This window comes from Meleagris gallopavo, chromosome 30, assembly GCF_000146605.3.
Source record: "Meleagris gallopavo isolate NT-WF06-2002-E0010 breed Aviagen turkey brand Nicholas breeding stock chromosome 30, Turkey_5.1, whole genome shotgun sequence".
In the NCBI taxonomy this organism is placed as follows: domain Eukaryota; kingdom Metazoa; phylum Chordata; class Aves; order Galliformes; family Phasianidae; genus Meleagris; species Meleagris gallopavo.
In genome coordinates, this window is record NC_015040.2 from 2087623 (window position 1) to 2100466 (window position 12844).

At 54.3% G+C, this 12844-nt stretch overlaps 1 protein-coding gene across 1 annotated transcript; it reads right to left on the minus strand.

Annotated features, from left to right (window-relative positions):
* Positions 1-262: 262 nt before the first annotated feature.
* On the minus strand, positions 263-10882 carry PIAS4 (protein inhibitor of activated STAT 4). Its single transcript, XM_010724891.3, has 10 exons — positions 10440-10882; positions 6631-6715; positions 5910-5951; positions 5177-5267; positions 4756-4884; positions 4566-4671; positions 2781-2854; positions 2480-2640; positions 753-883; positions 263-631 (listed from the first exon to the last, which is right to left on the minus strand). The coding sequence occupies exons 1-10, from the start codon at positions 10858-10860 to the stop codon at positions 426-428; spliced, it is 1446 nt and encodes a 481-aa protein (XP_010723193.1). The 5' UTR covers positions 10861-10882; the 3' UTR covers positions 263-425.
* Between the last annotated feature and the right edge of the window lie 1962 nt (positions 10883-12844).

Genomic DNA, 12844 nt, shown 5'->3' on the forward strand with positions numbered 1-12844 from the left:
CTCCCCCCACCCCCTCTCCCTCCCCACGTGTCCGGCAGAACTCGAGATACTCAGGAATGGTTAATTAACGAGACGATCAAGATGCACGCAGCTTTGGAGATGCGTGGGGCCGTGCTGGGGGGCAGCAGGGCGGGAGCTGCAGCCCCAGCCGTGAGTTAAGACACTTTCCTTGCTTCAGAGTCCGGTTCGGAGTCGGGCCTGGAGTTGGGCTGGTTTTCCAACCAAGAAGCAGCTCAGTGGTTGCGGGGTTTTTTTTTGTTTGTTTGTTTGTTTTTCTCTTGTTTTAATGGTTAATTCAGAATAGGAAAGTCAGAGATGGGAGAGGATGGGAGACGAGGTGGGAGACGACGCTCTCCCTCCCCCTCCAGTTTCAGCACCAGAGTATTCAAGTCTGTCCGTTCTGAGATTCAGAGCTGCTTCCACAGTCAGCAGGCAGAGACCAAACCCTTCTCGTAAGAGCAGCGCCGTTTCGGTCGGGGTCCCTCATCGTCGTCATCTTCCTCCTCATCCTCCTCCTCCTCCTCCTCCTCCGACGAGCTGTCCAGTGTTAAATCCACCACGTCAGCAGCAGCTTTGCCGTTCTCACCGTTAGCGCTCGGGATGGGCAGCAGCCCGTTCACATCCGAAGAACCTGAAGGCGATCGGGGAAGAGAGGACTAATTAAGGCCTCTCCTAATTAACGTGCGGCTCGGGGGAGGGCAGGAGGGCGCGCGAAACGCAGCGGTGTCAGATGTGCAGCCCAGGGTACTCACCCAGCACCAGGATGGGGCACTGCGGGCTGCAGCTGCGCTCCTTCTCGGCTCGGATGGGGCACCACGAGCCATCCACCAGGTACTCGATCTCATCCGCATCCTCACACTCAGTCAGGATCTTAGACAGCAGCCTGGGTGGGAGGAAGGGCCCCGTGGGTCTGGGTCGGCCGGCAGGGAGTCAATGCTCCACACTGCATCGCCTCAGAGCTCACAGCAGCACCCTGCCCTGCACTCAGCATCGCCACTCGCAGCTACGAACCAGCAGCTTCGTTACGTGCAATAGATGAGCATCTCAGCTCTGAAGAGGCTCCCAGGCAGACACCCCGGGCCCCACCGAGGCCGTATGCGGGCTGGCAGCTCCCCGTGCCGTACCCGAGGAACCACGCACACCTCACTCTGCCTGTCCCACCAGGACCCACTGCTCCCACACACAGCGCCCTGCTCCCTATTTTCACTCCCCGCAGCCACCGCAGCAGCCACCCACCTCCACGCTGGCATTCTGCAGCACGAGGAGCGTGCTCAGCCCCACAGGACCCCCAGTATCAGCACGCTGGGGAGCCCCGGCGCTCAGCACAGCCACCCAGACTGCAATTACCGACGCAGAGCCCCAAGCACGGGATGAGAGCAGCACTTTTAGACGCAGCAGCGCTCAGAGCACCGGCAGCACAGCCATGGGAACGGCCCCGGGCTGACCCACCGCTCAGCTCCACACCCCGCGCGCCATCCCCAGCACTGCAGCGATGCCGCACGAAAGGTCGATCACACAGCTGTGCGATCCCAGCTCTCAGATCAGCAGAGGGCTGCGCCCACCGCGCTGCTCCGCCGCCTTCCTTCGCTCCCAGATGGGAGCCAGGCCTCCACGCAGCTCTGCTCTGCTCGCTGCAGGTGGCTCCGTCACCAGGAGGGGGAGAGCTGTGCTGCACTGGGCACACGGCAGCCTGGCCGCAGCACTGAGCACCTCCAGGCACTGCTGCTCTGCCCGCAGGAGCTCCCGGCTCTGGAGAACCAAAGCTCTCCTTGGTAGAAAGCAAGCAAACAACTCTGGTGCAGAGATAGACGGAGGGAGCTGCGCTCCCACACAGAGCGAGATGAGGGTTGTGTGGCAGGGCTGGAGCTGCCCCTGCCAAACTCACAGCCAGAGCACCGACAGGGCTCAGCACAGGCTCTTATCCAAACACGCTTTGCAGTCTGCTGCTCCAATCCCCTGCAATGCTTTCACAGCACCACACACACAGAGATAACGTTCCTGATGCAAACACTGCACCTGCACTTCTGCCTCGGGGACTGCATGTCGGGAGATGTTTGCTTTAGAAGCTGGCAGAGATCCCCCCGGCCAAGCTCCCAGCGTGGCAAGCGCTGCCTGCTCACACCAGCAAGAGAAAAGGAAGATGGTTCCTATCAAAAATCACCTTATCGTGTGCTTATAAAGTGGGTTTATTCCATGCAGCGTGACATCTGTCAGCCAGGGCAGCCAATTGTGCAGGTTCATCAGAGTGAGGCAGTAAGCGCTCGATGCTCGTAAGGCTTTAGGGTAATCCTAAAATCAAGAAGGGCAGACCAACAAACCTTGCTCCAGCACACGGACACAAGCAGTCAGGGCATTACGCACGAGCAGAAAACACTTCCAGCTTCGCTCCGACGCAGGCTCCAGAAGGGCAGACCATAAAACAAGATGCTTCACCCAGCAGAGAAACACCAGGGCCGAGGAGAGCAGCAAACACACTCACCCATCAATTATCAGCTGGTCGTAGGGCGCGGGCTTGTCACACACGGGACACATCCACGTGGGCTTCTTCTCATTCATCTGAAGGTAGAAGACGGCGTCGAAGCACTGCAGGTGCGCACAGGTCTCAGCCCGGCACGGCACAGACAGCCGCATCTTCACCAGCTGTGGGAGCAGGGCAGTGGTGAGCAGCAGGGCTGAGCTCACGGCCAGCGCTGCGCCCCATCCAGCACAGCAGTTCTGCTGCACACGGCTGGATGGGGTTTCTGGATGAAAGCACCTTAGGAGGTATTGCAGAGACTCACCGGGCAGATGAGAGACACGCGAACGCCCGTGGTGGCGATTTCACTGTCTGGGTCCAAGCGTAGCTTCTCTTTTACTGCAGGAACAGCAAAGGGCAACAAAATTAACAGAAGCAAACTTCAACGTGGAGACAACACGCAGCGCAGGGCGAGGAGCTCCCAGAGGCAGAGAGAATGGCACAGCACTGCAGAGCCACGCACCACCCGCACGGCTCAGCACTCTGCAGCACGCAGGCTGCAGGCCAGCTGGAGCATCCATTCACCCGGCAGGAAAGCTTTTTCCTGCAGCCCCCGGCCTCAGGGCCACCCCCCTTTCCCACAGCCCTGCCTTCCCAGCCGGCAGGAGCCAACTGTCACCATCCCCGTGCTGGTGGGGAGCAAAAAAGGTGGAGAGAAAGAGACACAACGCCCAGAAAGAAGCCCACTGATCTAATGACTGATCTGGTCATTAGCACGAGCAGGATGGACTTTATTCCCTTCCAGGATGGGTGGCAATAGGATGGGATGCACTGCATCCCTCCGACCCCCGAAATTCTGAGGAAGATCCCACAAGTGAGCAAACAATGCAGCCCACGTGTCAGGGAGCCATCCAACTTCATTTCCCCGTCAGCCACATCTCAGCACTCCTGGGTGCTGCTCCTCAGCTCACACACTGAGCAGCTCAGGAAGGGCAGCATGAACCACGCAGGAAAATCTGCCTCAAGGTGCAGAACCAACCTGAGATTAAACCACACGACTCCTGAAGAACAGCAGCTGCTGGCAGCACTGAATGCCGAGGTCATTTCCATCAGCCAACTTCTCTGCAGCACATCCCATTTATCCTGACCCTCCCAGACCACAGCAGCAGCTCTCCAGACCACGAGGCTCTCTAATCAGAGCACTTCTCCTCAGTGCCTCCCAGGAGACAAGAAGACCGGGTGCTGCTTTGGTGTTAGGTGGTGTTCCATCCAAGCTCAACTGTCAGAGTTGCAGCATTTTTGGTTGTATTTTTTTTGGTAAGAGCTTTCTGTGTGACTGCAAACCTCCAAGCTATCCTCAAGATGATGCTTCCTGCACCTGCTCAGAGCTGTCCATGCTCTGAACCGCATGATTTCAAGTCTGCTGTGATCCAGCGTTGCTTCTCTTACACAGAACTGAACACTAACAGCAGTCCATCCAGTGACAACGAGCAACTGGGAATCCTCCAGGCTCTCAGATGCTGCAAATCAGATTCTGCCTTGAAAAGGTGATTTCCCTTCACATTGCCACGATGCTCTCCGTGTGCCTCATACCACCGTTTACCTGAGCAGTCCAGGACAAGCATCTTTTGGGATCATCTCTTCCCTCTCAGCACATGTGAAAGCTGTGGTGCTGAAACCCCCTGCCCACCCCAGGGTTCCTGGTGGGCAGAATTATGTTCCCACCGGGATCCCTCTCTCCAGAAATCCCCTTTGGGCTCAACGTGGGTCAGGGCTGAGTTGCTGCAGTGACGTCCCTCAGCTCAAGGCAATCAGAGGAAGGCACGAAGCCGCTCAGAATGATGCTGACCCCCAGCAGCGCTCACAACAGAACCTAGACACAATCCCTAAACACCACTACGTGACTCAGAGCTTCTGCACAAGGATTTGGGGGCAATTTCACATGATTAACAAACATCTTTGCGAGCCCGTTTGAATAAGAAGTGTTTTATATAACTGGAGGAAAGAAATGGTACAAAACTCAGTTCTCACACACATTTCTAGCAGCCCGGCTGCCAGAAATGCCCACCAGGTGGGCACGCATTGAGCCCCCCCACCCAGAAATACTCACCCAGTGCTTTGCAGAGCTCTGGATGTTTGATCCCAATGGTTTTCAACCTCTGCAGCAGCTCCGCTGAGGTCATCTGCCGCACTAAGTACAGCCCCACAGAATAGCTCTGAGGAGAGGAGGAAGGGCAGGGCTGAGCAGGGGGCTCTCCTGCACCCCCACGCAGCCCTGCGTGCCTCCCCACAGCACCTACCTTCCCGTAGTTCCCCCAGGTGACGGTGATGCGATTGGTGGCCGCAGACAAATACATGAGGTGGGTGAGGTTGATGGGACGGCAGGGCCTCTTGGGTTCCACCCCGGGTTTGTTTGACGGGTAGTAGCCCTAAAGTGAAAAGATTTGTGTTGTTTAAAGGCTGAAGATGCTGCTGGGGAGGAACACCCGCACGTCAGCCTCACTGCCTTCTAACCCAGCCACGGTTTTCAAGGAAGAGGGAGAAGGGAGCTGAGCGGTGCGACCCAGCACAAAGCGAAAAGGAGTCTTTGCAAGAGCACTTTATTAACAGCTAACCCAGCTGAAAGTTAAAGTGGTAACTTCTGTACTCTGGCTTCTTGTCTGCACTCAGCAGAAGTAACACCTGCACGAGCCCTGGTGCCTCCCAGCCCAGCTGGCTCACCGGCACGGAGCAGTAACTGTGGTTCACTTTCACGGCGATGTTGGGGGGGTACTGATCCTCCTGGGGAGAACTGGTGTCTGTGTAACAGATCCTGCAAAGAAACCACACAGCTCCTAAAATGCCTGTCCTGGTTCGCTGCTCAAAGCTCTATGCACCAACCAGCAGCCAACCATCACCTCCCAACCCACGTTCCTTCCTCTGCCCACACCGAAGGCCAAACCAAGGGCAGGACCTCTGCAATTCGGATCCTGGATAGTGACAGGACAAGGGGGAATGGTCTTAAACTGAGACAGGGGAGGATTAGGTTGGATACTGGGAGGAAGGTTTTCACACAGAGGGTGGTGAGGCACAGGTTGCCCAAGGAGGCTGTGGATGCCCCAAATCTGCAGGCATTCAAGGCCAGGCTGGATGTGGCTCTGGGCAGCCTGGGCTGCTGGTTGGCGACCTGCACACAGCAGGGGGTTGGAATTGGATGAGCGCTGTGCTCCTTTGCAACCCAGGCCATTCTAGGATTCTACAGAAATGGGATGCACTGCTGTGTGCTGCTGACTCAGGTGGCATAGCAGGAAGTGTCAGAAAGCTGAAGATGCTTGGACGAGGTGTGCCAGCAGCCAGCTTGCTCTAACTCCTCTTTCCAGCTATGAATATCACCACCCTGCAACTCATTGCACCCACAGATGTGCTCCCCTCCTCCCCCTGCAGCACCTCATCTTAAATCCACACCCAGACGTACCTGAGCACCACCTGAACCGACTTCACACCGGGCTGCAACTCTCTGGGAAAGCAAAGAAGAAGAACTTACATAAAGAAAAGCCCAAATCAACTGTCCCATTTACCAGACATAAAGGCTAGAGAATCAATCTTTAAACCAATCTAAAAACCAGTCTTTAAGTAATTACTTCCCAGAGTTTGATATACATTGCTCAGCTCACTCTGCAGCCATCTATCTTAGTCCTGCACGCTTTTATTTCGTGATGTGGCACCCTGCAGCCTCACAGTGAGTTTTCAAAGCTGTACAAACACTGCAGGAAGGACACTGGGTCTCCTGGCATTTTTTTTCTGCTGTGTGTCAGCACTTGGAGGACCCAGGTCTCAGGTAGGGTGTACCTGACTGCGCTCCTCCAAGGTTCTGCTTACTTATTCAACTAAATATTCTTGTTGTAGGGGTGGAGGGGATGGCAGCTGAGCTCATGTAGTGGCTCTGGATCCACGTGGGTACGAATGGGGCACAGCCACAGCAGCGCAAGAACACGGGCTGATCCTCACAGACATCCCCTGAAGCCACTGCTGCAGAACTACTGCGCTTATGTACGACTGATGGTGAACATTCTCTTCATCTATTTGGATTTGTGAACGACGGGCATTAAGGATCAGCTTCGTGCAGGGGAGGGAGGCGGCACAGAGGAAGCACTGGGCTGCAATCTCTCCAGATAAGAGCACCCAGGGAGGAGCACCTGGAGTTTCGGATCAGCTCCACTTGTCTCGGCGTCAATGCGAAAATGCAGGGGCTTTCCTGGAGCTTCTCGTTGTTCTGTGGAACTGAAAAGGAGAAAAGAAACACATCAGTCTGACGGCAGCTCCTCTGACACCGCTCACTGCCCCGAGCCGTGTTGTTGTCTGACTCTTCTCGGCCTCCAGCTGCCACCAACAAATGAACTCAGAACGAAAGGCAGCGGCACAGGAACAGCTCCAAGAGGCAGTGCTGGCAGGCAGGACGAGCAGCAGGAACGCTCAGCCCACGAGCCAGCATTAACTGCCCTCCTCTCCGTCCCTCATTTTCAGATCAAATGCCTTCAGTCTGCTTAAAATTAAGCCGGAGATGTGGGAGCTCAAGGCTTATTGCCTCAGGTTAAATGGCAACGTGCTACAGTTTGCTGTCACAGGGTAACACGCAGAGCAGGAAGCAACACAACTGCCTGCTTCCCCTTTCCTCGTGTGCCTTCTCTACCCACCTCAGTCACTGCTGCTTTATTCAAAGGCAAAACACCTGGATTTGAGGTGTGGGAAAAGGTGCTTTTCTGCCCAGGAGTAAGAACAGAGATGAAGGAAGGAGAAAAGCTCAGCTCTCAGATCCTGACAGATGTGGGTTTGCTGCCCTTCTATAATTCAGCTTTAGAAACACAAAAAGGGCGTTCAGAATAAATAAAGCAAACATTAAGATATCCCTGTAGACTTAGGGAATCGTGGTCTGTCATCTAAACACCTCCAGACCAGTGAGCAAAACCCAAAGCACTGCAACACCCAACGCTTCCCAATAAAGACAAACAGGTTGATTCAATCACAAAAGTCTCTCCCTTACGGACCCTCCTCTGTGGGAGAGCTGAGGGCACTTCTGCACTCACAGCAACCTGCTGCAGCTTCACCTGGAGGAAACACAACCACCCCAAAGCTGCTGCTGCCTGCTGGCACCTCTCTGCCACAGCACCAGCGCTGCAGGGACAAAGCAGGAAGGAAGATCCCAGCAGAGCAGGAGGAGAACTTCCCCCACGGCAGAGCAGGGCAGTGATCCCACGTCCCTTCCAAGCCCAGTCCTGGAGCTGAGCTCCCACTGCAGCAGCTGTGCTTTTCAGGGCACCTCAGCTGCTGCTGTATCTTCACTGAGCAGCCAGGGAAAAAAAGCACGGGCTTTCAAGGCCGCAGATCTCCAGGTGACCGAGTTCCATCCTTTCTCTGGAGCAGATGCTGCTGTACTGCAACTCCGTGCCTGGGCTCGTGCGGCTGCTGCTGCCATCAGTTCATTCCAACAGCAGGAAATCGATTTTTAAGCCAGAGCTCGACCAGCAACCTTCAGAAGGGGCCCAGACATAAAGCTTCTGAAGCCCAGAAGGACTCTGCAAACCGTCCTTGGGAGCTGAGCCCCACAGACAACACTGAAATTGGCTGAAACTGCGTGTGGTTACCGTGAGGAAAGAGCTGTTTGCAACGGACCTCACCTGCTTGCTGTGGGCTGAAGCCTGCAGGTGTAAGAGCGAGGTGACCCCTCCTCGGGGAAGGCACTCACCCACAGACCAAGCTCAGCATCGCCCACCTCACCCTCAGCCTCGAGGTGATCATCTCCAAGGGGCAAAGAGCTTTTAATTAACAAATATGCTTCCAATCCGTGTCAGGAACGTACAAGTTAGGCTTCCCTCACTCCCACTGTGGCTACAAAGCCTCCTGCAGCCCAGGGAAGGGTGCTGCTCCCACAGCAGCTGGGTGTTTTCCTACAGAGAAAGCTCCTCATGCACTCAGACCCACGCCACAAGCTGGGGCTGACCCACAGCCCACGCTGAGTGCAGAGCTGGGATGCTGAGGGCTGAACCCAACCACAAAGAGCCCAACCGCTCAGCTCCCAGCCCCAAAGGTTGTTCAGGAAATGCTCTCATCAAAGGGAAATTTGTCAAAGCCACCCTAGGGAGTGCACCAACAACACACAGGTGTGTTACTGCATGTCATGAGACTTCACTTCTCACTCAACAGAGCAAACCTGGTGTCAACTTTTAATAAGAATCTCTTCATCGCAGTAAGCATCTCCCTGCTCCTCTCCTACCTCTAAATGGCTCCACTTCTTTATGATTACTTCTCCTCAAAATCTTGCATTTCTGACTAATAGATGCCATCCCACATTCAGGGCTGAATTAAACCATCCCCCTGAGCAGCATCGAGGGCAACACTTCAACTTCACAGTCATCAGCTCACTAGCAAAGTCACAGCACGAACACAATACCTCCCCAAAAAAGGTGAAAATCGCATCAAGCCTGATGAATTTGTATTTAAAGAAGGGAAAAAACCCACCAACGTGAGTGGATAAACAGGTTGCAGGCCTGCTTGCCAGTAACAGAACCGGGGTGAAGAGGTGGAGGCAGGCAGCACTACATGCAAAAGGTAACAAAACATCTGGTGTGAGCTATCAGGGGAGACAACTATGAAGGACACGTGGGAGGGACACCCAAACCAGCTAACAAGGCGGAAAATGGAAAAGTCTGATTTAAAAAATTAAAAAAAAAAAAGCAGAAAGATGCAATTCAGAAGTGATGGAAGACACACAGACACATCTCACACCCTTGCACTTCCAGCACAACCCAACACTGTGCTGTGTCCTCGTGGCAGTGTCTCAGATCACAGCTCCCTGGGCTCACCCAGCAGTGAGGCCTGAACAGCTTCACTCTCTTTAGGAGACACTGAGGCTAAGCAAAGCACAACAACAGTGCAATCCCTGCAGAACGGCCTCCCCAGCCCCCAGGACGGTGCTCAGAAGCTGAACGAAAGCCAAACAAAGCAGATTCCCACCCCACAGCGGGAGAAAAAAACTCCCACAGCTCCCCAGCTTCCCTGGCTGCTCCTTCGGACACAGCACCGCATGCAAGGCCAAATGAAGAGGTCAGAAGAAGCACCAGATGTGGTCATTCAGCCATGGGGGCTGCAGGTTGGGTGTGCTCAGCACTGAGAGATAACACCAGCATGGAGCATGGCAGAAATAGATTTGTTCAGCTCGGGTGCAACACCAACAGAGTTTCATGGACAGACTGATGCATTACAGGGAGAGAAGACAGATGGTGGCCCATAATGCAGCATTAGGAAGGGTAGGAAGCTACAGCCAACAGGACAGGCTTGCAAGTTATATCTCAATGTAAGTGTGCTCTTGTTCTAAGGGAAGGGAGGGGAATAATGACTGGTTACAAGGGTAGACAGTGATAGGACAAGGGGGAATGGTCTTAAACTGAGACAGGGGAGGTTTAGGTTGGATATTGGGAGGAAGTTTTTCACCCAGAGGGTGGTGAGGCACTGGAACAGGTTGCCCAAGGAGGCTGTGATGCCCCATCCCTGCAGGCATTCAAGGCCAGGCTGGATGTGGCTCTGGGCAGCCTGGGCTGCTGGTTGGTGACCTGCACACAGCAGGGGTTGGACTGGATGAGCACTGTGCTCCTTTGCAACCCAGGCCATTCTAGGATTCTATGATTATGGCACCCTGTGGGTTCTCTGGGCAGCCTGGTCTGGTGGTTGGTGACCCTGCACACAGCAGAGGGTTGAAAACATTTGATCATTGTGGTCCTTTTCAACACAGGCCATCCTGTGATTCTATACTCTATACACTCCAAGTTCCAGGGAGGAAACAAAAGGGGGGAAAGGTGACATCCACCAGCGTGTGCACAGCCTGTTCTTCACAGAGCCTTGAAGATCCCATTTTCAACCCCTTGAAAAACCAATCTTTTGGACGCTCACACTGATTTCACTCCTCTCTGCCAGCCTAAACCCAGCAGACAACACCGCACACAAAACTCACCGAGCTCCGTGGGCTTCAGCAGCTCATCCAGGGTGGTGTAGAAGGGGAGCTTCACCAAGCGGACTTCAGGCTTCACAGCTTTGGGGGGCAACCTGCCCAGTCCGTTCAGGTACTTCCCATAGAGCGTGGGATAGTCAATGTTGGGGGTGGAGATAGAAGTCCGAGCCACGGCGCTCCCGCGGTCGTATGAAGAATGAATGGGGAGAGCCTCGGGGGAGCGGTGCGGCTGCGGGGCCTCGGAGCTTTTCTTGGCATAACGGGTCTCGTAGAGCTCCTTGATCTTCTTGAAAACCTCAGGGCTGCAGTCAAATTGGACCAGCTGCAGTGCTCTGGTGACTAGTTCGTGTTTAAGTCCGCTTTTACTCCTGCCAACAAAACCCAGCAACATCTGAAGATCTGAGACTCGGAAACTCATCACCATGTTCTAGGGGATAAAAAAATTAAAGATGTTCTTACAGTGATAGGAAGGCAAAGTGACAGTTCTTACTGTTCTCTATGACTCAGAACCCACCGACCCACCCAGACCAGAGAACACCAATCACTCAACAAAGTGACAAACATCAAACGATCATTCTAACACGAGCAGCGGGGAGCAGAGAGGAGAAAGCTCAAACACACAGCAGTGCAGCCCACTGCATTAACACCATGCAGGAGCTCGAAGCTTCTGAACTTCCCTGTATCTCAATGGGTAACGTGAAGGGTTTAAAGAGCCAAAAAAAAACAAAAAAAAAGGGAGAAAACAAACACCAGCTGGAAAGCAGACGACACTGAAGTGAACTGGAGTCCTCCAGTGCACCTATGTGCTGCTCCTACAGGCAAAACAAACTCTCTAGAACTCATCTCACACATGCAGAACTTTAAGAAAACAAGAAGTATGTATATTTTCAGCTATGGGAAGAGAAGACTGAAGAGAGCAGTGCGTTCCCATGAGAACAATGCCTGCAGGCTGCAGGCGGGGGCTTTGCCAAGCACTCCCCCACGCTCACAGCCAGCACCAGGGCTGCTGCTGGGGATGTCAGCACTTTGATAAGCAGTGAAAACCAGCCCTACCTTCACAAATGTATTCTGCTGCTGCTGCGGGAGCTCAGGAGGCCTGGAACCATCAGCAGGTTCAAAGAAAGTTCAATGCTATATCAGAGTAGGAGCTAGAAATGGTCTCTGCTGAAAGCAGTGGTACAGTCAGATGGATGTCATGCTTCTCTTGCATGGCAAAGGGCCATCAAGCTCATAAAGCAGGTTTTTGTGAAGATTCAAGCTGCGCTGAAAGATACTTGATAGGCACCCATGTGTATCCTCTCAGCATCTTTCTTAGTGGAAAACAAGAACTCAGCCATCCCACAGCAAAGAGCAGCAGTGATAGAACAGGTCTCTGCTCTCCCAAAAGGAGAGGGAAGGAAGGCAGACAGGAGAGAAGGGTGCTTAATTGCTACGACGACACAAGAGATGTGGATTCACACTGCTGCTTCGCCAAGCACCACCTGCGACCTTGGAGGGATTTAGTTTGTGCCTCAGAATGGTACAAAACAGAGAGTGTGTTGTCTTCACTGGGGCACGTCAAGGATAAACGCCTATCTGCAAAGATAAGCTGTGCTCCTACACTCACTGCTCCCGCAGCACCGCTCACTTGGCACTTTTGGTGCAGAACCAACAGCCTTTGGGGTTGGAACCAACAGTCTTCACCCTTAGGTTCAGGATCTGCGTTGCTGCGGAGCGAGTCTCATTAAAAAGCAACAACGTGGCACTGAGGGATCTGTATGAAGTGCTGAGAGCCCTGAGCTCAGCTCCTCCCTGGCCTGAGCACAAGCTGTGCTCCAGTGGTAAGCAGGAAGCAAACCTCCTGCAGAGGTGTCCTGAGCCCACAGCAATGAAGAGGGACCGAATCACTGACAGACGGGGACCAGAGGGGTTGTTAAAACGTATCCCTGCAGCCAACCAGGCACATCCCTGCTCGTTAGCAGGCATGAAGCACTTCCAATCCACGGGAGCTGCTGGGCTGCACTGACACACAGCTGTGCAAATCCAACCCCGCACCCACAGCGACCCCACAGAACGGAGCCCCCACTACAAACTGCTGCACCCACAGAGCCCAGAGTGCCACACAAACCCCTGTGGTGCCACACTCACAGCTGAACGCTGGGGGAGCGCTGGGAGGGGTTTCAGGAGCTCCACAGGCCCCCTCCCCAATACACTGAAAGGAGACAGATTGGGGGGGCTTATATGGGCCGCTCCCCTCCTCCATCGCTAGGAGATTCCCCCCCGGCACCTCCAGTGCCCCACAAACCAACACCTGTCCCTTGACACCCACAGAACGGAGCCCCCAATACAAACTGCTGCATCCAGAGCCCAGAGTGCCACACAAAGCCCTGTGGTGCCACACTCACAGCTGAACGCTGGGGGTGGGGGGG